This window comes from Aspergillus lentulus (genome assembly GCF_001445615.1).
Source record: "Aspergillus lentulus DNA, contig: Alt08, strain: IFM 54703, whole genome shotgun sequence".
Taxonomy (NCBI): Eukaryota; Fungi; Ascomycota; class Eurotiomycetes; order Eurotiales; family Aspergillaceae; genus Aspergillus; species Aspergillus lentulus.
Window position 1 is genome coordinate 1,630,361 of NW_028322118.1, and position 23,773 is coordinate 1,654,133.

At 51.8% G+C, this 23,773-nt stretch overlaps 10 protein-coding genes across 10 annotated transcripts; 5 read left to right on the forward strand and 5 right to left on the reverse strand.

The window, feature by feature from the left end:
* Positions 1–75: 75 nt before the first annotated feature.
* ALT_3792 (uncharacterized protein) lies at positions 76–924 on the reverse strand (the record flags this gene model as incomplete). The annotated part of the gene is made up of 1 exon (XM_033563293.1): positions 76–924. One exon carries the CDS (start codon positions 922–924, stop codon positions 76–78), a length of 849 nt encoding a protein of 282 aa, XP_033419184.1.
* Positions 925–2,185: 1,261 nt separating this feature from the next.
* ALT_3793 (mitochondrial dicarboxylate transporter) lies at positions 2,186–3,274 on the forward strand (the record flags this gene model as incomplete). Its single annotated transcript, XM_089599638.1, has 4 exons — positions 2,186–2,223; positions 2,291–2,405; positions 2,459–2,488; positions 2,567–3,274. 4 exons carry the CDS (start codon positions 2,186–2,188, stop codon positions 3,272–3,274), a joined length of 891 nt encoding a protein of 296 aa, XP_089455976.1.
* A 640-nt stretch (positions 3,275–3,914) lies between these two features.
* On the reverse strand, positions 3,915–4,561 carry ALT_3794 (cytochrome c oxidase subunit VIb; the record flags this gene model as incomplete). Its single annotated transcript, XM_033563291.1, has 6 exons — positions 3,915–3,946; positions 4,005–4,068; positions 4,135–4,216; positions 4,278–4,364; positions 4,418–4,424; positions 4,495–4,561. The coding sequence occupies 6 exons, from the start codon at positions 4,559–4,561 to the stop codon at positions 3,915–3,917; spliced, it is 339 nt and encodes a 112-aa protein (XP_033419182.1).
* Positions 4,562–4,883: 322 nt separating this feature from the next.
* On the forward strand, positions 4,884–5,446 carry ALT_3795 (uncharacterized protein; the record flags this gene model as incomplete). The annotated part of the gene is made up of 5 exons (XM_033563290.2): positions 4,884–4,943; positions 5,019–5,034; positions 5,115–5,177; positions 5,244–5,256; positions 5,347–5,446. 5 exons carry the CDS (start codon positions 4,884–4,886, stop codon positions 5,444–5,446), a joined length of 252 nt encoding a protein of 83 aa, XP_033419181.1.
* Positions 5,447–5,700: 254 nt separating this feature from the next.
* Positions 5,701–6,213, reverse strand: ALT_3796 (RNA-binding protein; the record flags this gene model as incomplete). The annotated part of the gene is made up of 2 exons (XM_033563289.1): positions 5,701–5,838; positions 5,893–6,213. The coding sequence occupies 2 exons, from the start codon at positions 6,211–6,213 to the stop codon at positions 5,701–5,703; spliced, it is 459 nt and encodes a 152-aa protein (XP_033419180.1).
* A 474-nt stretch (positions 6,214–6,687) lies between these two features.
* Positions 6,688–10,879, forward strand: sec31 (putative protein transport protein (SEC31); the record flags this gene model as incomplete). The annotated part of the gene is made up of 8 exons (XM_033563288.2): positions 6,688–6,896; positions 6,965–7,081; positions 7,140–7,245; positions 7,300–7,533; positions 7,586–7,672; positions 7,729–10,423; positions 10,477–10,775; positions 10,835–10,879. 8 exons carry the CDS (start codon positions 6,688–6,690, stop codon positions 10,877–10,879), a joined length of 3,792 nt encoding a protein of 1,263 aa, XP_033419179.1.
* Positions 10,880–11,332: 453 nt separating this feature from the next.
* ALT_3798 (peroxisomal membrane protein PEX14) lies at positions 11,333–12,673 on the reverse strand (the record flags this gene model as incomplete). The annotated part of the gene is made up of 1 exon (XM_033563287.2): positions 11,333–12,673. One exon carries the CDS (start codon positions 12,671–12,673, stop codon positions 11,333–11,335), a length of 1,341 nt encoding a protein of 446 aa, XP_033419178.2.
* A 1,480-nt stretch (positions 12,674–14,153) lies between these two features.
* On the forward strand, positions 14,154–15,256 carry ALT_3799 (PAPA-1-like domain-containing protein; the record flags this gene model as incomplete). Its single annotated transcript, XM_033563286.1, has 3 exons — positions 14,154–14,751; positions 14,809–14,915; positions 15,002–15,256. 3 exons carry the CDS (start codon positions 14,154–14,156, stop codon positions 15,254–15,256), a joined length of 960 nt encoding a protein of 319 aa, XP_033419177.1.
* A 605-nt stretch (positions 15,257–15,861) lies between these two features.
* On the reverse strand, positions 15,862–16,222 carry ALT_3800 (uncharacterized protein; the record flags this gene model as incomplete). Its single annotated transcript, XM_089599639.1, has 2 exons — positions 15,862–15,958; positions 16,044–16,222. 2 exons carry the CDS (start codon positions 16,220–16,222, stop codon positions 15,862–15,864), a joined length of 276 nt encoding a protein of 91 aa, XP_089455977.1.
* Positions 16,223–16,693: 471 nt separating this feature from the next.
* Positions 16,694–23,536, forward strand: ALT_3801 (Mus7/MMS22 family protein; the record flags this gene model as incomplete). The annotated part of the gene is made up of 1 exon (XM_033563284.2): positions 16,694–23,536. One exon carries the CDS (start codon positions 16,694–16,696, stop codon positions 23,534–23,536), a length of 6,843 nt encoding a protein of 2,280 aa, XP_033419175.2.
* Positions 23,537–23,773: the final 237 nt, after the last annotated feature.

Consider the following 23,773-nt stretch of genomic DNA (forward strand, 5'->3'; position numbering starts at 1 on the left):
TATAGTTCGCATAATGAAAGTCATCTTCAAACTGACGGAATATTGTGATAACTATGCTAATGACGGTTGAAATCCTCAAATCATCGCTACCTCGCGATACATCATATCGGTTCTCAAGGTATATTTGACTCCTCGAAATACAAGGTCCCCAGCATGAAGCAAGTGGTACTGCTGGAAGACCAACGCTGACCCTGTCTTAGGAAAGACTCGAACTATGCCATCTTCCTCTCCATAGCCGACACTGAAGGATGTTGCACCTCCTAGGAGCTTGCCCGATGGATCCGTATTGAGGCTGCCCTCAGGATCCGTCTCCGCCTTCTTACTCGCTTGCATCAACTCCTCCAGATCCTGCTCTCCATCGCCATTCAGATACAGATGCAGAGTATAAAAGGACTCCTCTTCCTCATCCGGTGTGATGTAGTTTGAATCCCAGTGAGGGCGAAAGTATTCACCACCCTCGTATTTCAGGAACCGCAGTTTCTCATTCAGCCGGCAGAGTCTGTATGCCTTGCCTACTCCTTCAAGACCAGTCACAAGCGGCTGATTGCGGATGTGATCAACCCCTTCTTCCTTCAGAAATGGCATCAGGCGGGCAAGCAGCTTGTCCGCCAACTCAGGGGTATCGACAATGATTCTCCCACAGTTGCGTTGGACTGTAGCAAGTACCTGCCCCCCGCCTCCGGTGTTGATCATCGCGCGATCCCATGTGGGAGAGCCAGACGTATCCTTCACAGTCGAGGCTTCTGCAATGCGAAGTAACTCTTTGCATTCTTCTTCCGTCAGGATGTTGTCGATAATGACAGCATTATAATCCTTGTACTGGGGAATAGGCGGATCTGTATTGACAAAATTGATCCGCCGAACAGTTGCATTGGAAGGAGCCTGAGGAGGAAGATAACCTTCAGCTACGCTGGGTGATACCATAGTGGCTCAATGGCGGGCTTATACGTTGTTAGCCTTATCGACTGTGGACGAGAATTGTCGCTTACTTTCAAAATCTACAATGATTCTGTCAAGATAAGTATGGCAGGCCTCTGGCTTTGATGGCTGCGGTATTTTAAGAGGTCTACCAGGGCCTTACGTACTGCAGCCTGTTCCCAAGAGCCTTGCGATTGAGCATTGCATGTCATGCTGGGTTCTCCTCACGAGGCTACCTGAGTTGGCTGATGCGTTATTGGTCGCTGAGATGCAGTAGCCGCAATCCGAAGTTGTCCAGGGTTCACCGCAGATCCTTGTAGAACCTCAGCGGTAATATGTCTCTACCTTATCGAAGAGGGATATAAGTTCCATTTCATCGAATCTGTCCGTACCTATTCTTGGGCCGTACGGAGTATGGTTCTGAGATAACTCGGAATTTGCTCGGCTCACTCCTCGGATCACTCACTCACCAATTTCACAGATATATGTACTTTTGGTTCTCAAGGTGCTATGAACAAATGTAGGAGGTACTTTAGACTTAATTACAATGTCTATGAGATCTTGACATTATAGAACCAAAGCCATCATCATATGCTATTAAAGTACGGTACTTGTGATGCAGCCCCATACGTCAGATATAGATCATGGTACGCCAGTTGGTCTCCGTCCTCATTTGAGGATTCTAGATTATAATCTCGCTTTTACCAGTACCCTGCATTCGCGCAAGGCATTCCTCCGGCTTAAATGGTCAGCTAATCCTTTGCTAATATTCTTGACAGGCTTAGATGTCCCTATAGTCTCCAATTACAAAAGTATGACCGACATCGACCGATTATCGCCTTGTGTATCGGTTATTTGAACTTCTTGCGGACTGAAATACAGTAATATTACGGGTTATTACATGGAACTTGCATGACACCCCCCAAAACCGAGGCTCTGATTGGCTGAGACGACCCGGGATCGGTTGACATTGCCGAAGCACGCAGGGCTCGGAGGCTTGATCTATCGCCGACTCAGAATTTATCTAAGGCCCCCTCTGGCTGACATAGTCTTAGAATTACGACTTACCGCGGCCATTAACACTGCTGTCTTGGTGATACGACACCACCACTCTCCGCTCTTTCTTTTTCTTTTTGGTCTATGGCTGGAATGTCCACATCTTGTTGATCAAGATGGCTGGAAGTGGAAAGTTGGAGGAATCTCAGCAGCCCGCGAGGGCTGTTGTAAAAAAAGTGCATTATCCTTTTTGGTTTGGCGGTTCTGCATCATGCTTTGCTGCAATGGTCACACATCCTTTGGATCTTGGTGAGTGTCCTTCGCAATGGCTCGTTTGATGTATTCTTGAGGGCTTTAACTGACATTGAACTTGCAGTAAAGGTATACCTCCTTATAGTCTGCGCGCACCGCTCGTCTCACCCGTCCCCTTCCGTTTTGTGTACACAACGCTGATCGATGCGCCGATGAAATACAGGTTCGCTTGCAAACACGTGGGCCAGGAGCGCCTACGTCGATGGTTGGAACATTTGGTCATATCCTTAAGCATAATGGAGTCCTGGGGTTGTATAGTGGGGTATGTACAATATCTGCATGGGTCGTGGTTAGGAAGACGCAAAGAAAGAAAGTCGCTCACATCTGTGCCCTTCTGTAGCTCTCTGCGGCCATCCTCCGCCAAATATCCTACTCTACCACCCGCTTCGGAATCTACGAAGAGCTCAAATCCCGCTTCACCTCGTCCTCGTCACCACCCGGACTTCCCACCCTGGTCGCAATCGCCTGCGCATCGGGCTTCATTGGCGGGTTTGCAGGAAACCCGGCCGACGTTCTGAACGTGCGCATGCAGCACGACGCAGCGCTCCCCCCGGCGCAACGGCGCAACTACAAGCATGCACTCCACGGATTGGTGCAGATGACTCGCACGGAGGGCGCGGCGAGTCTCTTCCGCGGCGTGTGGCCGAATGCGACCCGTGCTGTGCTGATGACAGCCTCACAACTCGCCTCCTACGACTCCTTCAAGCGTCTCTGTCTCGAGAAGCTCGGAATGTCGGATAACCTCGTCACGCATTTCACTGCGTCCCTTATGGCTGGATTCGTGGCGACAACCGTCTGCAGTCCCGTCGACGTGATCAAAACCCGTGTGATGACCGCATCACCGACGCAAACCCGGGGCCACAGCCTCCTGGGCTTGTTACGAGATATCTACCGCAAGGAGGGTTTCGCGTGGGTCTTCCGCGGCTGGGTGCCTAGCTTTATTCGGCTGGGTCCTCATACCATTGCCACGTTTATCTTCTTGGAAGAACATAAGAAGCTCTACCGGGCTTTGAAGGGGATTTCGGGGGACAACACCATCAAAGTATAGACTTTTTCTTCTTTTCGCAGCATATTGTTTTTGGGTTCGTTTCTACATAGACTTCATGTACATGGCATCTGGCGAAACATATCGGGAGGGCAAAAGTCGTGTTCAATGCTGTACATAATCATATATATGTCCATGTCTTGTCATTTCGCTTGTTGTATCTTCTACCTGTCGATACTAGTGGTTGCGGTGTGTTGGATCACCTCACTGAGATACCTTCATACACTGTCTTGAAATTTTGACCAGCTATATCTGGGATGCGAGAGAAGGTATAACGAAGGTATAACCGAAGTCATTACTTGTACCTGCCGGTTGCAACTGTAAGGAAACAATATTTACTGCTGGATATATATATGTCAAGAACAAGTAGAATTACATTATCAGCTTCATCGCGGGGAACTCATGTACAGACTACACGATGCTGGCGACATATTGATATACGGATACTACTTTGAAAGGTACGATAACCACGTCCACACAAACGGCTCTTCAGACTAGGGTAGCCTATATACATCGTTTTCTCTGGCTCCCGATGACGAAAAGGACCCCGCAAAGAATAGGATTTGTATTCCCGGTCTGATCGCGTAGAGTACATGTTTGACACCAGAAATATTCAACAGCTAATCGACAAGGACTAAATCATCTACTCCAGACGAGCAGGGAAGTTTCCAGCCTCTGTAATACGCAATACGTTAGACCACATTTCTCCGAAGAAGGAAAGAAAAGTACGCACCGCGTTGGTTATCCCATCTGTCAGTCCAGGCCTTGGGGCACAGGGAGCGGAAAGCGTGGTAGAACTGTGATGCACGAGTCAGGTCATCAATCCTACTTGGTTTTCTTTACTCCGGGAACTGAATTAATACCTGACGGCATGGACGGAAATCCTCGCCCTTGGCGTTGACACACTTGTAGTAGTCAACGTAGTTCTGCCAGCAGTGCTTGGTCCTGAAATTGGTATTAGCATTGTATCAGAGCCAGTGTTGATAGACAAGAACGGAAGACGTACTGGTTCTGCTGGGGGAAGCGAGCGTCATAGCCTGTCGTTGCATCACAAGTGGTCAGCATCATACGAGGTAGCACCAGCGACGAAAACCTGGACCAAAGCGGCACAACAGGCGAGGAAACAATCAATATTCTAGAATAAACGTACCAGCTGCAAATAAGTTAGCAATTGAGCTTAATTCGAGGCCATTGGCCCTGCAGACAGCTTGGGATGGACTCACCTGTCACGAACTTGAAGGGCTTGGTCTCCATGGGCTCATCGGGATCGGCTTCAGGAATGGCACCCATTTTGAATATGTGAAGTTGAAGAGACCTTTTAGACTGGTTATGGAAAACCGAGACGAAGTGTGGAGGGTGGGAGGGGAGGAACGTCGTTCGGAGAAGGAAGATGGGGAGGTTTGCGCCAGTGGAGTGGAATGATCCCGTGAAGCTGTGAAGCCGGAAGTGACCGCGGGCGGTCTAGCGAGCCACTCATGCGGCAAGATTTCCTAAACACCCGACCCAGCCCTTCGAAACGTCCCGTCCTGAGCTTCCGTCACCACATCCGGTCTTCTCATCCCACCACCACCACCACTACTCTTTCCACCAGGCATCGCTCTCCGCCATCGCCATGTACCCTACCCGTGTCCTGAGGATGCAGGCCTCTCGGCCTTTTGCTTTCCCTACTCCCGTAAGTCTCCAGTTTATTGCGACTAGGTTAGAAAAAAAGGCTTGGCAGACCACGGATGCTAATTGTCGTCTGCAGAAGGAGAACCAGAGCGGTATGACACGCCTCACGAGACGCAATTGAAGCAGCAATTGCTATATTGGACGAACTGTGATTGTACTAATTGATCGATAGCTCACACCATCTCTCAGCGTCTGCGGACCCTGAAGAGAGTTCCTCCGGAACTGATTCCCCTCGGTACGTTGCTAGTCTGGAGTTGATCGCTTTATTGCACTCATCTAACCACTATTGCGATTCGAATAGGTATTGTCCTTGGGTAGGTTGACACTGCGCTGTTTCTATCTACAAGAGACATGGATTTCCCTCCTGTCAGCCCGATCATCCCCCGCTGACGCAATTGTTACAGTGTTGCCGTCGGAGCTGCTATCTACTCTAGCACCCGCAAGCTCATGACCGACAAGACTCTGCGCCTCTACCGCAATAAGCCCGAGGACCGCGAACACTAAGCATGTACCAGCACATTTAATTGATTGCAATGGACATTTCGTTCTGTCTGTCCGTTTGTTGAGGACCTGTATTATTCACAGACGTGGTTTGTCGCAGCAGAGGAAAAATTGAAGTCGATTGTTTGAGCGTCGAAAGCGCGTGTATATAGTACGGCTTTGACCCAAGGGGGAGTCTGTTGGAGTAGTATCGCAACCTTTACTGTTGTCTGGCTTCCTTGTGCATTTCAAATTCGCGGGGTATCATGTTAAAAAACTCATTCTGGCTTTGGGCCAGCGACATCCAGCTCCTCTAATCCCTGCATGGGATCAGGAGCACCTTCGCTAACTGCTCTGGCCTCCGCTGCTGCCATCTTATCCTCCTCACTGACCGCGTATTTGGCCAAATATCCTTCCTGTACATCCGTAGTTAGCGACACGCCCGTGTACGATCGGATCAAGGGACCTACCTGCTCCCAAATAGCTGTCTTGCTTCCCAGCCCCTCGTTGCTTTCCTTCTGCGGCTTCGCGGCGGCGACCTTTATTGTACGACCATACAACTCACTTCCATCCATATTGTCAATCGCTTCTGCAGCGTCTTCGGGCAGGTCGAACTCCACATATCCGAAGCCGCGGTGAAGATCGCCTGAGTTGGGCACGTCAGGCTTAGGTAGCGTAATATCAACGACTTCGCCAAATGGGACGAATGCCTCGGCCAGTGTCTGCACGGTAACGGCCTGGTCGAGACCCCCCACATAGACAGTACATTTTAGGCGAGCCTTTTCGCTCATTGTGCAGCCGATGAGAAGTATTGATGAAAGTGATTATTGAGCCATATGAGAACTGTCTGAAAACGAGCGAGCAGGCCTTGCGTCACGATCACCTGGTTGATATCTGCACCGCCGTCCCCAAGTAGATTTCTTTGCCTGGACCCTCAGCGGAATGAATGATGTCACGTGAATCCGCGGATGTTTTGGCGAGGTCCCGATGGAGCTTAGCGTCACTCCCCCAGTCCCCCTCCAGAAGGACACTTGGTTGCTTGAGCCCAAGGCATCGGATCGTTCAGGTCTCGATTACCTCTTAACCTATAAGCTCCTTTCCCTTTACTGATTAAGGAGGGAATTTTTGCTTCTGTGAGCTTGCCTTTCCCTCAATTTCTTTCTCCCCATCTTTTTCTTTTCTCGTTTAATGATTATCATCGCCAGACGGCTCTGAGTCTGATCCTCCCCTAATCTATACCTACCTGTCATCCCGCACTTTCCAGCATGGTGCGTCTGAGGGAGATCCCCCGGACCGCCACCTTCGCCTGGTCCCCCGGTGCAGCATCGCCATTGATTGCTACCGGAACTCGGGCCGGCGCCGTCGATGTCGATTTCTCGAATGAAACATGTCTTGAGCTCTGGGACCTTGGATTGAGCAGCCAAGATGCCAGTCAGGAGCTGCAGCCCATTGCCAAGATTGGCACTGATTCAGGGTATGATCCTTCTATTGCTTAATTTTGGCCCTTCATTGCACAGAAAGACTGACTGTTATTGTTTGTAGATTTAACGACCTGGCATGGACAGATTCCGAGGACAACTCAAGAGGGGTGATCGCTGGTGCTCTGGAGAACGGATCCTTGGATCTATGGGATGCCGACAAGTTAATCAACGGTTCCAGGTTCGTCCGCAGACAGAACTCCCAGGCTATCATGGATCGGCTGACGGTGTACAAGCAGTGACGCTGTCATTTCGAGAATGACCAATCATTCAGGGGCTATCAAGGCGTTGCAGTTCAACCCCAAGCACTCGAATTTGTTAGCTACTGGTGGCGCAAAGGGAGAGGTAATTGTTTAAACCGACTTATTGCTCATGTTATGGTAAGGCTCACTGCTGCAGCTCTACATCTCCGATCTCAACAACATCGCAAACCCGTACCGGCTCGGAAGCGCCGCTGCCCGCGCCGACGATATCGAATGCTTGGACTGGAACAAGAAGGTCGCACACATCCTGGTCACGGGTAGCAGTGCAGGTTTCGTCACTGTCTGGGATGTGAAGACGAAGAAGGAGAGCTTGACCCTGAACAACATGGGCCGGAAAGCTGTTAGCGCAGTGGCGTGGGATCCTGAGAAGGTGGGACTAAACAAAATCAACCGCAGCTGATCTTATCTCTGACTTTGGACAGCCCACGAAACTCATTACTTCAACACCACTGGAGTCCGATCCTCTTATCTACGTTTGGGATCTCCGCAATTCGCACGCCCCAGAAAGGGTGAGCTATCCTACCCCTCCGCAGGCAATAATAGCACGATGATTAATACCCTCTAGACCCTTAAAGGACACGAATCAGGCGTGCTATCGCTTTCCTGGTGCCCTCAGGACCCCGACCTACTTCTCTCCTCCGGCAAGGACAACCGCACTCTCTGCTGGAACCCTCAGACGGGACAAGCTTACGGAGAATTCCCTGTCGTTACGAATTGGACTTTCCAGACTCGCTGGAATCCACACAATCCAAACTTCTTTGCCACGGCTTCGTTCGATGGGAGAATTTCGATACAGACACTTCAGAACACTCGTACTGACACCGCTCGGGCTATCGCTGACCAGAACCAAGCGCTCGATGGCGCAGATTTCTTCGCGAAGGCACAGACGCAGCCCCAGGTATCGAATTTCTCGCTCCCGAAGGCCCCCAAGTGGCTTGAGAGACCTTGTGGCGCGTCTTTCGGCTTTGGTGGCAGAGTGATTTCGGTCGGCCTGATCGAGAAGGGCAAGCGCGCATCGAAGATCAAGATCGCTCCGTTCGAGGTTGACGAGGCTGTCGCAAAATCTACGGAGACGTTTGAGAATGCACTCAAGGAGGGTGACCTTCGGAGCATCTGCGAAACCAGAGCTTCCCAGGCCGCAAGTGACGAGGAGAAGGCTGACTGGAAGGTCATTGAAGCCTTGATTTCAGAAAACCCTCGCAAGGGTTTGATCGAGTATCTGGGATTCCAGGATCAAGCCGACGAGACTGCTGATAAACTGGCCCAGCTTGGTCTGGATAAGGAGAATGATGAGGTGAACGGGGAGTCGGCCAAGGAATCCCGCGGGTCGGGAGCCAAGAAGCACAAGCGCCTGCAGTCGATGTTTGACGCGAACCCTGAAGCTGACAACTTCCTGTCCGATTTAGCTGCATCGAAGGGAGCCAAGACCAACAACCCTTTCCGGATCTTCAATGGCTCTGAGACCGAGGCGGACAAGGGCATTACTCGCGCTTTGCTTCTAGGCAACTTTGAAAAGGCACTCGATGTGGCTCTGAAAGAAGACCGCATGTCAGACGCGTTCATGATCGCAATCTGTGGAGGCCAGAAGTGCATCGAGAAGGCGCAGGAGCATTACTTTTCGAAGCAGACCGATGGGCCGAACTACATCCGCTTGCTTGCATCTATTGTTGGCAAAAATCTCTGGGATGTCGTGCACAATGCCGACCTGTCTAACTGGAAGGAAGTCATGGCTGCGCTGTGCACATTTGCCGATGACAATGAATTTGCCGATCTCTGCGAGGCCCTTGGTGACCGCCTGGAAGAGCAGATTCGAAACACCGAAGACAAGAGCCTACGCAAGGATGCCTCTTTCTGCTTCCTAGCAGGATCGAAACTCGAGAAGGTTGTTGCCATCTGGATCGAGGAGCTTCGCGAGAACGAGCAGAAGAGCATTGAGACGGCTGCAGACGATACTTCCTTCTCAATCCACGTTCGTGCTCTGCAGAGTCTGATTGAAAAGGTCACCATCTTCCGCCAGGTTACCAAATTCCAAGACACGGAACGTACCAAGGATGCCGACTGGAAACTCAGCATGCTTTACGACAAGTATATCGAGTACGCCGATGTCGTGGCCACTCACGGACGTCTGCAAGTTGCGCAGAAATACCTCGATCTTGTCCCTGAGAAGCACCCTGAAGCCGAGATCGCTAGGAACCGTATCAAGCTGGCAATGAGACACGCTGCACCTCAGCGCTCACAGCCAACTGTTCCCACCACCAGGACTCCAGTCAACAAGCCCTTGCCTCAAGCCAGCATGTATCCAGCGCAGCCCGCCTTCTCTGCACCTGCCGCTGCTCCAGTAGCTGCAACTACTGCTCCTCGGAATCCTTATGCTCCCCCAACCGCAGCTACAACGCAGCCCGCAAACCCTTATGCTCCTTCCACCGCAGCTGCCACCCAGCCGCAGACAAGCAAATCATATGCACCAATTGGCGGTGGAGGTTATACTCCTGCAGGATATCAACCTCTGCAGCCGCCAACTTACGGTGCTCAGCCGCTTGGTGGCTCCGTTCCACCACCTCCTCGCGCTTCCAACCAATCTCCTGCCACTGTGACCACCTACACCACAGCGACCAATCTGCCAGCTTGGAACGACTTGCCGGAGGGCTTCACAAAACCTCCGACCTCCCGTAGGGGAACACCCGCCGCTGCCGCGGCACCTATCAGCTCGCCTTTCCCCAACCAGTCTCCAACCCTTTCTCAGGGTCCTCCACCGCCTGGAGCCCCGCCTACTCAGCGTGCCCCTTCTGTCCCTCCTCCACCGAAGGGCATGGCTCCTCCTCCCCGAGTGACCTCGCCGCCTACTAACCTACCTGGCCCTTCACCCGCGGCCAACCCCTACGCTTCCTTGCCTCAGTCCCCTCCAATGGGCTCAAGCATGGGAGTTCCTCCCCCCGCGTCAATTCCTCGCGGGCCCTCTCCGTACAACGCCCCGCCCTCGATGCCACCACCGTCGAACAGGTATGCACCTAGCCCGGCGGCTCAAGCAGCAAGCCCGCAACTCTCCACCAGAGCGCCTGTTCCTCCTCCGCCCCAGGCAGCTGCTTCGCCCTATGCCTCACAGCTAGCGTCGCATCCTCCCCCAGCAAATCCTTATGCTCCTAGCACGCCACCACCGAGTCAACTGCCGATGCAGCAAGCGCCACCGCCCCAGGCTCCATCCTCGAGGCCAAGCACCGCTTCGTCGCAACGGAAGGCTGCTCCCGCTCCCCCCAAGTACCGTAAGTCATTTTTACTTCTTTGCTTTTCATTTCGTAGTTCTGACTTTGATAAGCACCCGGCGACCGCTCCCATATCCCCGCAGACGCCATGCCTATTTACGAGATCCTCTCCGCCGACATGCAGCGCGTGAAGTCTCGAGCGCCGTCCTCCTTCAAAGCGCAGGTTGAAGACGCGGAACGCCGGTTGAATATTCTGTTTGACCATCTGAATAATGAGGATCTGCTCAAGCCTAACACTGTCGCCGACATGGCGGAGCTTGCTCGGGCTATTCAGGCACGCGACTACGAGACGGCCAAGACTATCCACATTGATATCATGACGAACAGGACAGAGGAATGCGGTAATTGGATGGTATGTCGATTTCTGATCCAACCTGCTCAGGTTGACTATTGCTAACTTTGGGGGACTAGGTTGGTGTCAAGCGTCTGATTAGCATGAGCCGGGCCACGCCTTGATGAGTTAACTACTGGGGACGTCGCATGCAATATGGTTATGAGTTGTTTGTATAGTGGTTGGCGTTGTCGCCGTCTCACCTAGCTAGTTGTGGTTTTTCCGCGCTAGCCTGGTTTTGGTCAGGATATCTTCTTCACACGTCTATGTTACTGTGATATTTCTGCTAGTTTCTTATCCGCGGTATTACTATAGTTCAAGAGAGCACGAAGAGGAAAGGAAAATGACTTAGACTTTGACATTCAGTTAGAAGATTGCTCTCAACGGAGAACACTCTTTTCAACAAACTTGAATTAACAATGCTAGAGTTTAGAGATAGATGTACACTGCCACGCAGCATGCAAATGAGTGCCTATTTTTGCTTGGATTGATGGGAAATATCACTACAGAATAACAGCATTCATATTCAGAGTTCAAGAATGCTCATTCTCTCCTAAACTATATATATACGTCGACCTTCACCTTCCCGACAGAATTCCGGAGCCAGCCCTTCCCCTGCTGGCGGGGAAGTTCCTCGCACTCAGCAAGGCGCCCTTGACACCTCGAATGTCAGCGCGGAAGCTGGCCATCGCGTCCTCCTCGGCTTTACTGATGCCCGCCGAGGGACCGGATGTGGTCTCCAGGCCAGGCGTGCTGTATACCCCATACGCCGTGACAGAGCTATAGCTGGACCTGCTGTAGAGCAAGCCATCGAGGTAATGGTGGAGTTCGTTCAACCGAGTACGCACCGAGTCGTCCAGCGCACCTGATTCTTTCTCCGTGGAAGCGACTTCGCGGAGATGCGAGGTGATGTTCTCGAGCCGCTTGAGGTGCGTGTTCACTGTTGCGGTGGGGTCGGGGGTTGGCTCGTCGGCCGCGTGCTGGTCTGCTTTGTGTGGGAGGGTGCTTGCGTCCAGATCCTGAGAGGTCTGGGTTGCGACGTCCCGGTGGAAGAGCTCTGTTGGGTCGGAGGTGACGGAGTCCTCGTCATCTTCGGAGTCGGCGGGCTCGGTCTGTTTTGTGTCTTTTGCGGAGGGATGGGGTGGGATCCGAGAGACGTTCTGTTCGAGTTTCTCATTGAGCTTTTGGAGGTTGGTGTTGGCGGTTTGGGCGAGTTCGTGGCGGGCGCTGGTGAGGGTGGCGAGCATTGGTTTGACGAGGTATTCGCTTGCGCCGTAGAGGCTTGCCCCTAGGCCGGCGGCGCCGTAGAGGGTGTAGAGAATGCTGCGGAGGGTTACCAGTGGCGGGGGTTTGGATTGCTGAATGAGGAATTCGGGGTAGGTGATGATGGGTGGGACATCTCGTGGCGCGGAGTCCTTGGAGGCGGTTGGAGCAGCGGGTGTGGTAGATGAAGATGTTGAGGATGTTGGTGATGAAGAAGATGTTTTTTTGGGACTTTGCGACTCGTTGCTGGTGGGTGATGTGGAAGAATCCGGGGTAGACTTGTTTCCCTCGGCGCTGCTGCTGCTGCTTTGGTCCGCATCACGCGAGATGGCCAGGAGACTGTCTATTTCCTCGTTTCGAAGGCCCTTGGACTCTAAAAAAGCTATCTTGCGATCAATGGGCGCATCGCGTATGGAGTCATCCTGCAAGAACTTCCTGGCTTGCTCTATGAGGTCTGAACGGGGAGTGTCATCGGAGCTCGGCGATGGTGTGGAGGTGGAGTTGTCGGTGTTTGTGCTGGCAGCGGCAGGTTGCTGCCATTGAGGGATTGAAGGGGATTTGGGCTTGATGTCGGACATGTTGCGCTCCACGAGAGAGAGGGACAGATATTTCAAGGAGAGAGTGAAGTGACGGAGGAGATAAGGAGAGATGGACATCGAACTCCATGTGAGCGATGGAGACGTCGGCCAATTCTTTGGGGTCGATTTCCCCAGACCTCGGCTGTATGGTAATGTAATGTAATATACAGCGTACAGATCACCTGATCATCTAGAGGTGCATTATTCTTGGAATCTTCACGTCGATATACTGGTATAAATGATATCCAGACAATATCATCCTTATGCATTCTTGGTCTGAGAGCATTCAGAGAAGCCTCTAGTATTTGATTCCAGAATTAATTCCAAGTAGATATTCTGGTTAGAGAGTTATCGCATAGATGTACGCCAAGAACACAGACCGCTGAGCGGCAGAATAATGAGGATGAGGAATAAATCAAAGACCGGCGGACAAGAATGGACATACAGAGCCCTCCCGATATCATCCATTAAGAAGTACTGCACTTCTAAAGAGCATAATTATCTATCTTTCAGTCTTTCACCACTGACAAGTGCTCTTTGTCCGACCCCCATATATATTCCTGAGATATACACTGGGATTGTCGTCAAGGTCATCTCGGACCCTTCCCCATCGCTCTATCAACGAACCATCTATTAGTTCCCTCTGGTCGAGTGAGTATCCGTCCTCTCGTATTGCTCTTTTTCCTGTCCATCTGCACCATAGCCCGTGACTTGTCATTGGTGTGTTTTGCGATTCTTGATTGTTTCAGTCTTTGGGGTAGCCTTGCCACGGTCACTACAAGGATTATACACCCCTGGTACGTTGGTGTGGCGGAGAGAAGCGAACGCACAAGCGTTGAAATTCACCGCGTCTGCGATGGGTTCGTTGTCTTAGTCGCTTGTCGCTTTGGCACGGGCGTCCTCCATCCCATCCAAGATTGCAACGCCCTAATTGGTCCCCATCCTTGATGCCGGGTTGCGACTTTTAACTGGCGTCAAATGTGTGATAGGCGTAGCTTGCCTGCGTCTACCCGGAATGCATGGCCTACCTACACACGTCTATCTACAATGGCCCACGTATCCATCATCCTATGAATGGATGTTTGCTCGATGACCATCATCTTGAGCTCATCCGCCGACTTGTGGATATTACCTCCCATTCACTCGCATCCCCGCTTCACCTGCTAGAATCTTCATAGTCGGGCATCGTCGACGCATTCACCCTGCGCGCTTCTTCCCATCAACTCCCTTAAACTGTCTTCAGTTGTTGCTTAAATCGCATCGCATCGCTGGATTTGTCACTAAAACGATCTTCTCTTCAACATCCTCCTACCCCTCATTCCTGTCTTCCCATCACATAATTTCAGACAAGTCTCCCCTGTTTTCCTTGACTATGTCTATACGTCGCTCGCTTCGCTCTCGTCCAGTGCGGGATGATCCATCAAGCATTGATTCTGACATGAGTCCAAGGCCTACCAGATCGACACGTGGTGTCCCATCTGCCCCACTAGTAACAGTCACTCGGTCTGTTTCAGGCAGCGCAGAGAACCCCATCAGATCTCTTTTTCTGACTGTAAGGATGCCTTCGAGCAAGCTTCGCGAAGCTACTGGGGCTAGCGCACGGGGTAGCACTTCAACCAGACGCTCCCACAATGTCTTCACTGAAAATCCCATCATCACGGGACCGCGGTCTAGCCGGCCCAAGAAGAGGCTCGTAGAGGTTAGCACAAGCGAGGGGGATGACTTAGAAGACCAAGAGGAGGATGAAGTCGACGAGGATGCACCTGGTGAGGAGGACGTCGATGCGGATGGCGATTTGGAATTGGACGATGCGCCGCCCCGACCACCAACTTCAAAAAGACATGCCAAGGGTGCTGCCACATCAACAGGAAAGGCTGTGAAGAGCGTGGAGGAGAAGGAGATGGAATTGGAGGAGGAAGACGACGAAGATGATGAGGAGCTATCGGAGCTGGATACGGATGCCGAGGGTGAGCCTGATGACCAGGACGAGAGTGGGCTTGGCAATGGAAATGGAGGAGACGAGGACCTGGATGAAGAGGATGAAGAAGACGAGGAGGACGATGATAGTGAAGAAGTCACACCCGGAGGCGACCTTAGCCGGTTAACCAAGCGGCAGAGAGGAACCCTGGGCAATGACTTTTTGCAGCTTCCCATGGGTGAGTTTCCCTTCTGTGACTGTTTCGAGTGAAGTGTCGCTGCTGACCGAATACCAGAACCTCAAGTGAAGAAGCACCTAACGGCAGAAGAACGTGCTATGCGTCGTGCTGAAATGGCTCGAAGAAGAAAGAATCTCAGCGAGAAGCGGAACGAGGAAGAAAAGGTAAGTTGGGCCGGTGAAACAGCCCTTTCCGGTCTCGAAGTTCCGCTAGCTGCTCGCTGCGTCACATCGCTAACGCATAAGCGCAGATGGACACGATCAATAGGTTGTTACGCAAGCAGGCTCCAAAACGGCGTGGTCGAATCCCAGTTGCTGAAGCGGAAGCCAACGCCGCCGAGGCAGAGGCAGAAGAGGCAGAGAAACCACAGCCAACGATGGTCAGATGGGTCAGTGGCCGCGAGGGCAGTCGTATCGGTGTGCCTGAAGAATGGCTCGGAACTCCTGCGGGGCGCGTCTTTGGGGAAGCTCCTAACCGGCCATCGAAGCTTGTGGAGGAGGTTTGATTTTCGGTATGACAGGGCAGGGAAATGGAGCGGGGCGTTTTAGGCGGCATTTATATTGTCTACTATATCGGAACTGGGACGGGCTAATGATTCGTAAGCTGGTGTCGTTCATGTATTTTACCCTCTTCTCTCAAGTGTGTCATACCCTATTCGATTGGTCTTTCAGATAGAGAAAAGAGCGTAGGAATGCGCTAATATACATTTGCATATATGGCTTGAACGATCTTTATACAGCACAGTCAGATACTAGTTATATACCACAATGGATCACCTGCCCATGTGTCGGTGGACGAAGCATACTTCTCAGATGGGAAGCATTAGCGACTGCCATCCGTGGCGATTGGTTGAGCCCTCAAGCTTGAACGCAAACCCGTCGATACCAGTTGACGGTGAGCTCTACGCCATCGTATAGGTGGCTGTCTGGTCCCGCGATGGCGCAGCTAGGTCCCTCAAGATCGCACTCTGAAGTTCTATCTCCAGGCAGAGATGACTTGCACCATGTTGCCCCCGCATGCCTCAGCACTGTGGATTCAGTGTTGGAAGTCCCTGCGCCTGCGAAAACCTTCTATCTTCAATTCCGCCTTTATCCGGCCTCTCGATCAGCGTTACCTCTGCTGGTCCGACGGCTTGGTCTCCGAGCTTGACGTAGCAGTCTGAGGCTTCACTTGACTATTCCTCGATTGCTCTGCCTGTCCACTGGTCCTGCGTATGTCCATCAGCATACGGCTAACTCATTTCTAAATGCAATGCGCGGCGACTCGTCGCAGAGTCTGGAAGCGAGACATACGATAGAGGCTTGCGTTTCTCGATTTGTAGTTCTTGGAGTGCGGGTTGGAAGGTATAGTAGCCTGGGAGGGAAATCCAATCGTAAGTTTGTGGGTTCAGCAACTCGAAGGGTTGCAGGGTCATACCGGTCAATATGCCCACGCCGATGGCCAATGCCGCGGGGATGAAGTTGCGACTCATGTTTGATGGTGATGGTGTAAGCTGCTCCAGGTAGATCGAACGGCCTCGATTATCGTAGTCAGAATAAGATCATCAAATTATGACCAATGACCGATCATTTATATCCGTAGAAACTCCGACACAAGAAACGTGCAGCGCGGGCAGGCAGATCGACTTAGGCCTAGTTTAATTGGGACTTATAACGGCCAGCGGTTCCAGGCTCCTAGGCTCCCACTGCGGAACTGCTCCATACCATTAATCCACTTACGATTTCCGCCTTTTGGGAACAACGCGTCTCCACGCATTTTCGACGCGTCTAATCAACGAACAATTTGTTCGACCTGAAATCACCAATTCGACACAGACGCTTGGTCTTGACCCTTACGCATTTAATTATCTGTATCGGTCGCGATTAATTTGGACGACAAATCTCACAGCCGCAGACGAAGCATGGACAAATAGGGAAATGGGCACGCAGCGCCAGGGTCACAAATGGAATCATGGCGTGAACGAGGATTTGTACCGGACTCGGACTCGGAAGTTGACTTTGACAGTCAGGAGTCAAAGGTGGTGAATGGGAGGTTTGAGGATGTTGATGGAGGGACTGGAGAGGTTGTTGCGCCCACTGCGAAGCTCACTGTGCCGGCGGCACACGATGAGGCGAACGAGGGAGATTCGGATGGGCCTGGTGACGATGGTACCGACAGTGTTCAGAATGTGGTATTGGGCTCAAAGGATATTGGAGAAAGGACGCCTGCGGTTGATAAGGCAGAGGAGGACTCTACGATGGTGGACGTAAGGAAGGAGACATCTAAAGGTGATTCTGGCTCTGTTCAAGGAAACCAGAAAAATCCGGCAAGTCAGAATGCACCTGCGACGAGAAAGGTGGCAGACTCTTCGTCGAGTTCAAGTGGTGTGACCGCCACGAATCCCAGCACTCCGTCAACGCCTCGCACCCAACCGCAGGCCGGCATATGGGACATTCCCAGTTCCCCAGACGAGTTACAGTTCGATTTGCAGCCATCCCGGAGACGGATCACTTACTTTTCAAAGAGGAAGGACTCCGAAACCCAGAAGAACTCGCCGACTATCGATGAAGCTGGGACGCAGCTACTGAACGAGAATGACAATATCTCCCCTCTTTCTTCCCCTCTCTCATCCCTTCATTCGATACGTATTGGTGAAGACGATGATAGTTTACGGGATAGACAAGAGGGGCAGAAGGGGACAGAAATCACAGAATCCCAAGCTCCCCAGAATCGAGACGAGCCACTGTTGCCTTTTGAGATTCCGGACCATATACTACAGGAGATGTCACAACCCATGCGCAGGTCATTGAGACAGCGGAATCCTATCCAATTACACCCATACCTGCTCGAAGATGCGAAGTACCGGAGTCTCATGAAAGCCAGAGGCCTGAAACCCGTACGGGTACCTCTGCATCAAGCTGTACATGATACAGCCGACGAAAGTCAAAGCAAGGACTTCGAGCCTCCTTCAAGCAGTCCCGTTGAAGACTTTCAGTTTCCGCCATCATCTCCAACAATGGATCAACCGCTGCCTGATAGACACGTTCACAAGGATTCTCTACATCGGCGAGGTCTTTTAGCAGACCCACAACTCCAAGGCCATTTAGCGAACGGACCAGATGCTCGTCCTTCAAAACGGCGCAGGGTATCCCGACCTGAAGACGCTGAACGACGCTCTCTGAGAAATGCGGCCCGGCCGAAGGTGGTCATCTGCCAATCTCCTGCACGCCCTGAAAATAACTCTATCTACAACATACCAAGTCCTCCACGCTCAGGCAGCATCTCCTCAACGCAAACCAGTCAGCAGGCAGAGGGATTCCGTTTCCCACTTGGATTCACGCCGCCGACCTTAACTACGCCGGTTACGGAGCCTCGAGTCAATGGACGAAATACTCTAGATTCTGACATGACGGACTGGTTGGCCGGCCCTGACGAACAGGTGTCGGTGGATGGAGGAGCCACTAACCAGAGCCAACCGAACTCCGACGTGGATGAGGGTGCACCTGAAGAAGATGATGAGCAAGTCGCAGTGAGGGCTCTACAACGCAAGATCAAAGGCGTACTGCCGGCATCTTGGCTGCGACTGGACCAAAAGAACCAGAAACAGGGAAATCTCCCTTCCACGCAGCGACAGCGTGATAGACTGGCATCCCATCGAACAGAAAACGCTAAGGGTGTTGCCAGGAAGATCACGAAAAAGAATGATTCGAGGATGGTTTCAACTGCTAGGGAGCCATTGGCCTCGTTAAGTCATCTTGCGGATGATGACAGTGGTGAAAGTACCGGAGCAGAGGGGGACATGCCTGCCGACGCCCACAAAAAGCTAGCTGAGTTATTTGAGCTCGACTTGCCAATTGACGACGATATTGCCGGAGACGACATCCCTGAGTATGATCATATAGACTACATGTTCCCGCCAATACCTCGGGGACCGACAGGCCCACGAAGTCGAAAGCCGAGCGAGAAACGCCAGAGGACGGAAACAGGTGGCTCACACTCGCATAGTCACACCAAAAGACCACGGTTGAAGCGACAGACAAGAATTACCGATCCAGAATATGGAGCCCGAAACCGAAAGGAGAGGGCTGCGCCCCGCCGACTCCCTAGACTAGGCATTTTAGACGCTCCAGACGTTGCTCATCGGCCTCGAAATGAACAACCTCAATTCTTGAGGGTGGCCGCGCGGGGAGCACGTTCCCGCAAAGATATGGGCAGGAGAAGCCCATCCCGCAAGTTCATCAAGCTGGGATCGCGACTGGACACGGAGGATGCCAACAAGGCATTGGGCGAGTGGCGGAAAGGAAAGCTTCGGCAGACGCAATTGCCACAAATACAGACCAAGCTTTATGCGCGACAGCCATTGTTGGACCGCCCTGTCAATCAGTCAGGCGTCGTCACCAATCATAGTCCCCACTCGAAGGAGAGAGGGTTCTTGTCAGATCCTAAGAGGACGGCTCAAGTTGATATGACCGACGATGCTCTTGATGAGACGCCTCCAGATGTCCCAGCTATCGCACCGGCCACAGAAATGGACATTTCGTCGCGTCCGACGCCTGCGTCTGGGCAGCAAGGTAGGAAATGGGTCATCCGTCGAAACTTTGCCGTTTCATCTCTGAAGAGGGACGGCCCACGCCCAGCAGAACCCGAAATAGCAGACTCTGGCGGAAACTCTGCTTCACCGTCACTCTTCCAGAAAACCCTTGCACTGCTGAATCGAGACTACCGACACAAACCCCCGACACACCGGAGTTTACCACTTCATCGTTACCTTGCAAACAGTCTCACACCCTCTCTCCCTACCAAGGTCCAATCAGATGTTTCTGACGAGATCCCGAACGCCGCCACTGATGCGTCGCCTACACCTCCAAGTCATAATAGGCGACGTCAGTTGAAGAAACGACCGCCACGACGACTGGACCTTGGTGCGCTTGATAGTCAGGGACTTGACACTCGAGCTTCCGTCGCTATTATGCCGGCAGACGGTGTTGTTCTGGGAAACTCGCGTTCTACAATCAGCACTGGCAACGGACTAAAGTCTTTTCGGCGCACCTACACCGTTGACTTCGACATCACACCTCTTTGTGCTGGCACATTCTTCCATGAATCTACATTTATAGGGAGTGGCCAGTTCTCGCGCTCTCTTAAGGTCGAATCGCGGAATATGGATGTGAAATCTGGCCTGTCTCGCATCAAATTGAGAGACCAGTGTTTCCGGTGGGGTCCTTGGAACGACACGGTCTCTTCTGAACTCGGCCAAGTCTTTGACGTTATGACTGAAGAGATAGAGAAGGCCGCCTCTGAGACTGCAGCAAGCGTTGATCAAGGAACGGCCTCCCACGACGCTTGTGCATTGTACAGGTCCTTGGTCCAGTACGTCACGGAACACCTGTCTTTTGAGGATCCGATTGATAGGATGGGATTTGTCAAACGAACCCGGAGCCTCATTGCAAAGCTGAACGAGCAACTTTCGGTGATGGTGTTGAGTGATGAGCGTCAGAGGGATTATCTCACTCAAGCTGCGTCCTACAATCTGGTGTTCGCGAACCAAGCGTTTCAGGTAGCCTGTCATGCTCTTGTTGATGGGAAGCTTGTCCATGAGATCTCAGATATGGTCAAGTTTGCTGCCAGACGGGTTCTGGGGTTCATTGCAAGTCGAAAGGCGCAGATACAGATGCGCAGGTTCCTTGAAGACAGCAAATATCCTACAAAGCGTGAAGCGGGCATTCAGGCGGACCAATCCGTCATCGAGGCTTATGTGATCGTGCGACATGTTTTGCAGTCCATGGATGAACTCAAAGGGTGCTTTGGGGAGCTGATTGCTGAAGCCTACTTGTCAGCTAGAGGGAATTTGAGTAACTCAAGCGATATCGATGGTTTCGAGGATGGATGGCAAAGCTTATTCACCACGTTGCCGCTCAACGAATTTGATTCCAGTGGTTTGGTCAGGATTGGAGCACGCTTCCGGGAAGCCCATGACAACTGGTTGATGGTGAAACGATTGCTCTCACCTGTTCTCGATAACTACGACACCAACGCTGAAACGCAACCAATCTCATGCAACAATTACTGCAGAGCCCTTTTCCGAAGATGCTACCATCTGATCAATGGTTGGGGCTGGCGAGATTGCAGGCCGATAATGCAACTCCTGTATGACTTCTTTGCGAAAAGGCATCTCTACGATCTGAAGCTCGAGGAGAGCTACAAGTCTCCTTCTTTTCTTGATGAACTCGACCGCAGCCCTTCCTTTGACGTCCAACCAGGCGACCCATCCTATCATATCTTTTTGAAAATTCTGGCAACCGGGCTGCGATTCTTGCCCTTGTCCTGTGACAAGAAACAGATCCGAAATTTCGCTTGGCGACTACTACCGAATCACGATGGAAGATATCCCAAGGAAAAGCCCATTTCTCAGTCGGACTTGGACGCAGTGAGGAACCATCATGATCTTCTGTGCACTCTTTACTTTGCTGTTCCTGATGGATGTCGTCCACGACTGGAGATCATCAAGACTCTTGTTGAGCCTGCCATTTCCCATCGTGAAACGTGCAACATCAGCATTCGGGCATGGAGCCGACTCGTGCGGTTCAAGTTGTCAACCGATGAGGACCTATCTGGGCTGGAGCCATTTGCCGATTGGCATTGTTATTTCCTCAGCGAGTTCTTGAAACAGCACTCCCTGGCACGGAAGGAGATCGAAGCTCAGAACGCTATAGAAAAGAGCTTCTCTCACGAAGAGGTTGAGAAGACAATTTCTCAGAACCAAAGGCAGATCGAATCGTTGCTCACCATGGCTCTCGGTGTCCTACAGAACGCTGTTCGTGCGGCTCCGACGCTGGAGCATGCGCGAGTCGTTGTATCTAAGGCACCTATTCAAGCAATTCTGGGTCTTTTCAATCCAAGGGTGGCTCGGGTGAATGCTGTAGTTTCTGAGGCGCTACAGGTAATCATTGCTTACCTTCAGAAGTGTAACACGAACCCCGTCCCTGCGGCGAAGACTACCACAGTTCCAGTTGACGAAGACAGCCAAGAGTATGGGGACTGGACTGACATTGAAGCAATATACGGGGACGAAAGCCCTCCAGTAGGCACAGGTGTTGAGCACGTGGGATCGGTTTTCCTTCCTGGAGTATCCCGTCTTGTGTCGAACTGTTTTGGCGAAGATCACTGTCCTGAAGATGCGATACTCCTGAATGTCGTTGATTGCTGGACTTCCATCGCCTCGGTTCTTGTGAAGCACGGGCTGAAACACTGGGATAATTATCTCGGTCGTTACGATGGAGAGTCGTGGTCGTCGCTCCGATCGACTGTGCAGACTAGAAAGTTCACGCCCCTCTTCCTTGCAAGCTGTATTGAGAGAGACCCACAATGCCTGTCTGAGTGTAGGCTTCTGATACTGAGCATGTGGCTGTCCAGCTTGGTAGAACGGATATCGATGCTAAAATTCCAGCATCGTCTCACGGAGGCGCTATTAAACCTCGACACCACGGACCCGTTATTGCACAACTTACCGTTCTCGAAAGATCGGCAGATTGATCGGTATTCGATATCGTTGGAGGATCTCAGTCAACGAAGGTTGTCACTTCTCTCAAGTTTGCTTTCGAATATGCGAGTACACGTTCAGGATCTGGAAGATACAGAAAGTCGGGAGCTGTCAAGTACGAGGCGGGACTACAGAGAACTGATCCAGCGGATGATGGCATCCATGAAGGCGAACTACCAGGAGCTGGGCAATGGAGGAGCCAGCGCACAAGGAGCTTACGTTGACTTTGTTCATCGGATCGTTGGGTTCCTGCAACAGTACAGTAGGGATATCTGCCCTATTGATTCATTCTTCACTGATCCTACCTCTTTCCCACTCCCGTCGGCGGATCCAACCTACATTGTCGCCAGACTCAAGAGCTACGAACCGAAGCTGTGTTCCGAGAAGGTAGTGAAGACCTTGATTGTGTTTGTCCAGGGTGTATCGGAGAGAGCAGCCATCGATGGGCAGCAAGTATATCTGGTTGACCAGCTCCATAAGTCCATGGCAGACATCTACGAGACTGGAGACCCGTGTAAGCCTACTTTGCGTGCAGTCCTCCTACAATGCGTGTTTTCCGCCTATATCGAATGCGCGTTCAGCAATCCTGCCGCATGGCTCTTCAGTCGACCGATTATACAGACGGTGTCTCTCGTCTTTAAAGACTTGCTCTTTTTCATGGATATCACGGATGCAATGTGTCGGTCCTCTGTCTTGGCCATTCTTGGTGCTGTCTTCCGATCATCCTACCAAGCCGTTCGGTATATCACAGGAACCCCGCGCATGCTTACCGATTCTGCTGTGATTGCCACACTTACTAGTCTTGTCGAAATGATTACCTCCGCGATCCCAGTTGTGGATTACATAGATCGAGCGACAGATGCCGGAGGATGTGCCGTCTCACAGATCGGTGCACTTCGTGGACTTGTTCTTTTTGTCGCGTCCTCCCTTCGTGAACAGCCTCTGGAGAGCGAGGTATTGGGCGTGGTACACTCATTTAAGGCCTTCGATAATGACGACACTACGAACCCTGCTGTCCCGTCGTTCTTCCGCGATCTTCGCAATGCTGCAACCCATGAGCTGCAAGCCTATCTCAACGACAGCTGGTCCCGGCATCAGGGGAAGTACTACTTCACTCGTCGTGGCGGTCACCAGCCACAGGAAGTCCAACTTGAGCCTTCAGTTGCGGCGGAGATTGAGCGCACACCAGTGGCAGCGTTTAACCAGGCTGTCCAGACCTTTTTGGATACGGTGAGGGCCGTTGATTTGTTTGATGAGGCAGATTAACCAGCCCTGTACTCGTCAGCTGTGTAGTATATACTCCGTGTCGGATGCGCTTGAACTGGGATGTTTTATGCCCTATATAGATTATGAGACGACAACTGTATTAAATGAATGAAATAATGACTTGCAAACTCTTGAACCAATTCTCAGAAAGATACTTGCGGCGGGAGGGACCCCGTCTATGAAAGTAGGGTTTCCAATGATGCTGAAGATGTCCTTTGAGCCGCCTGGGTAGGTCTT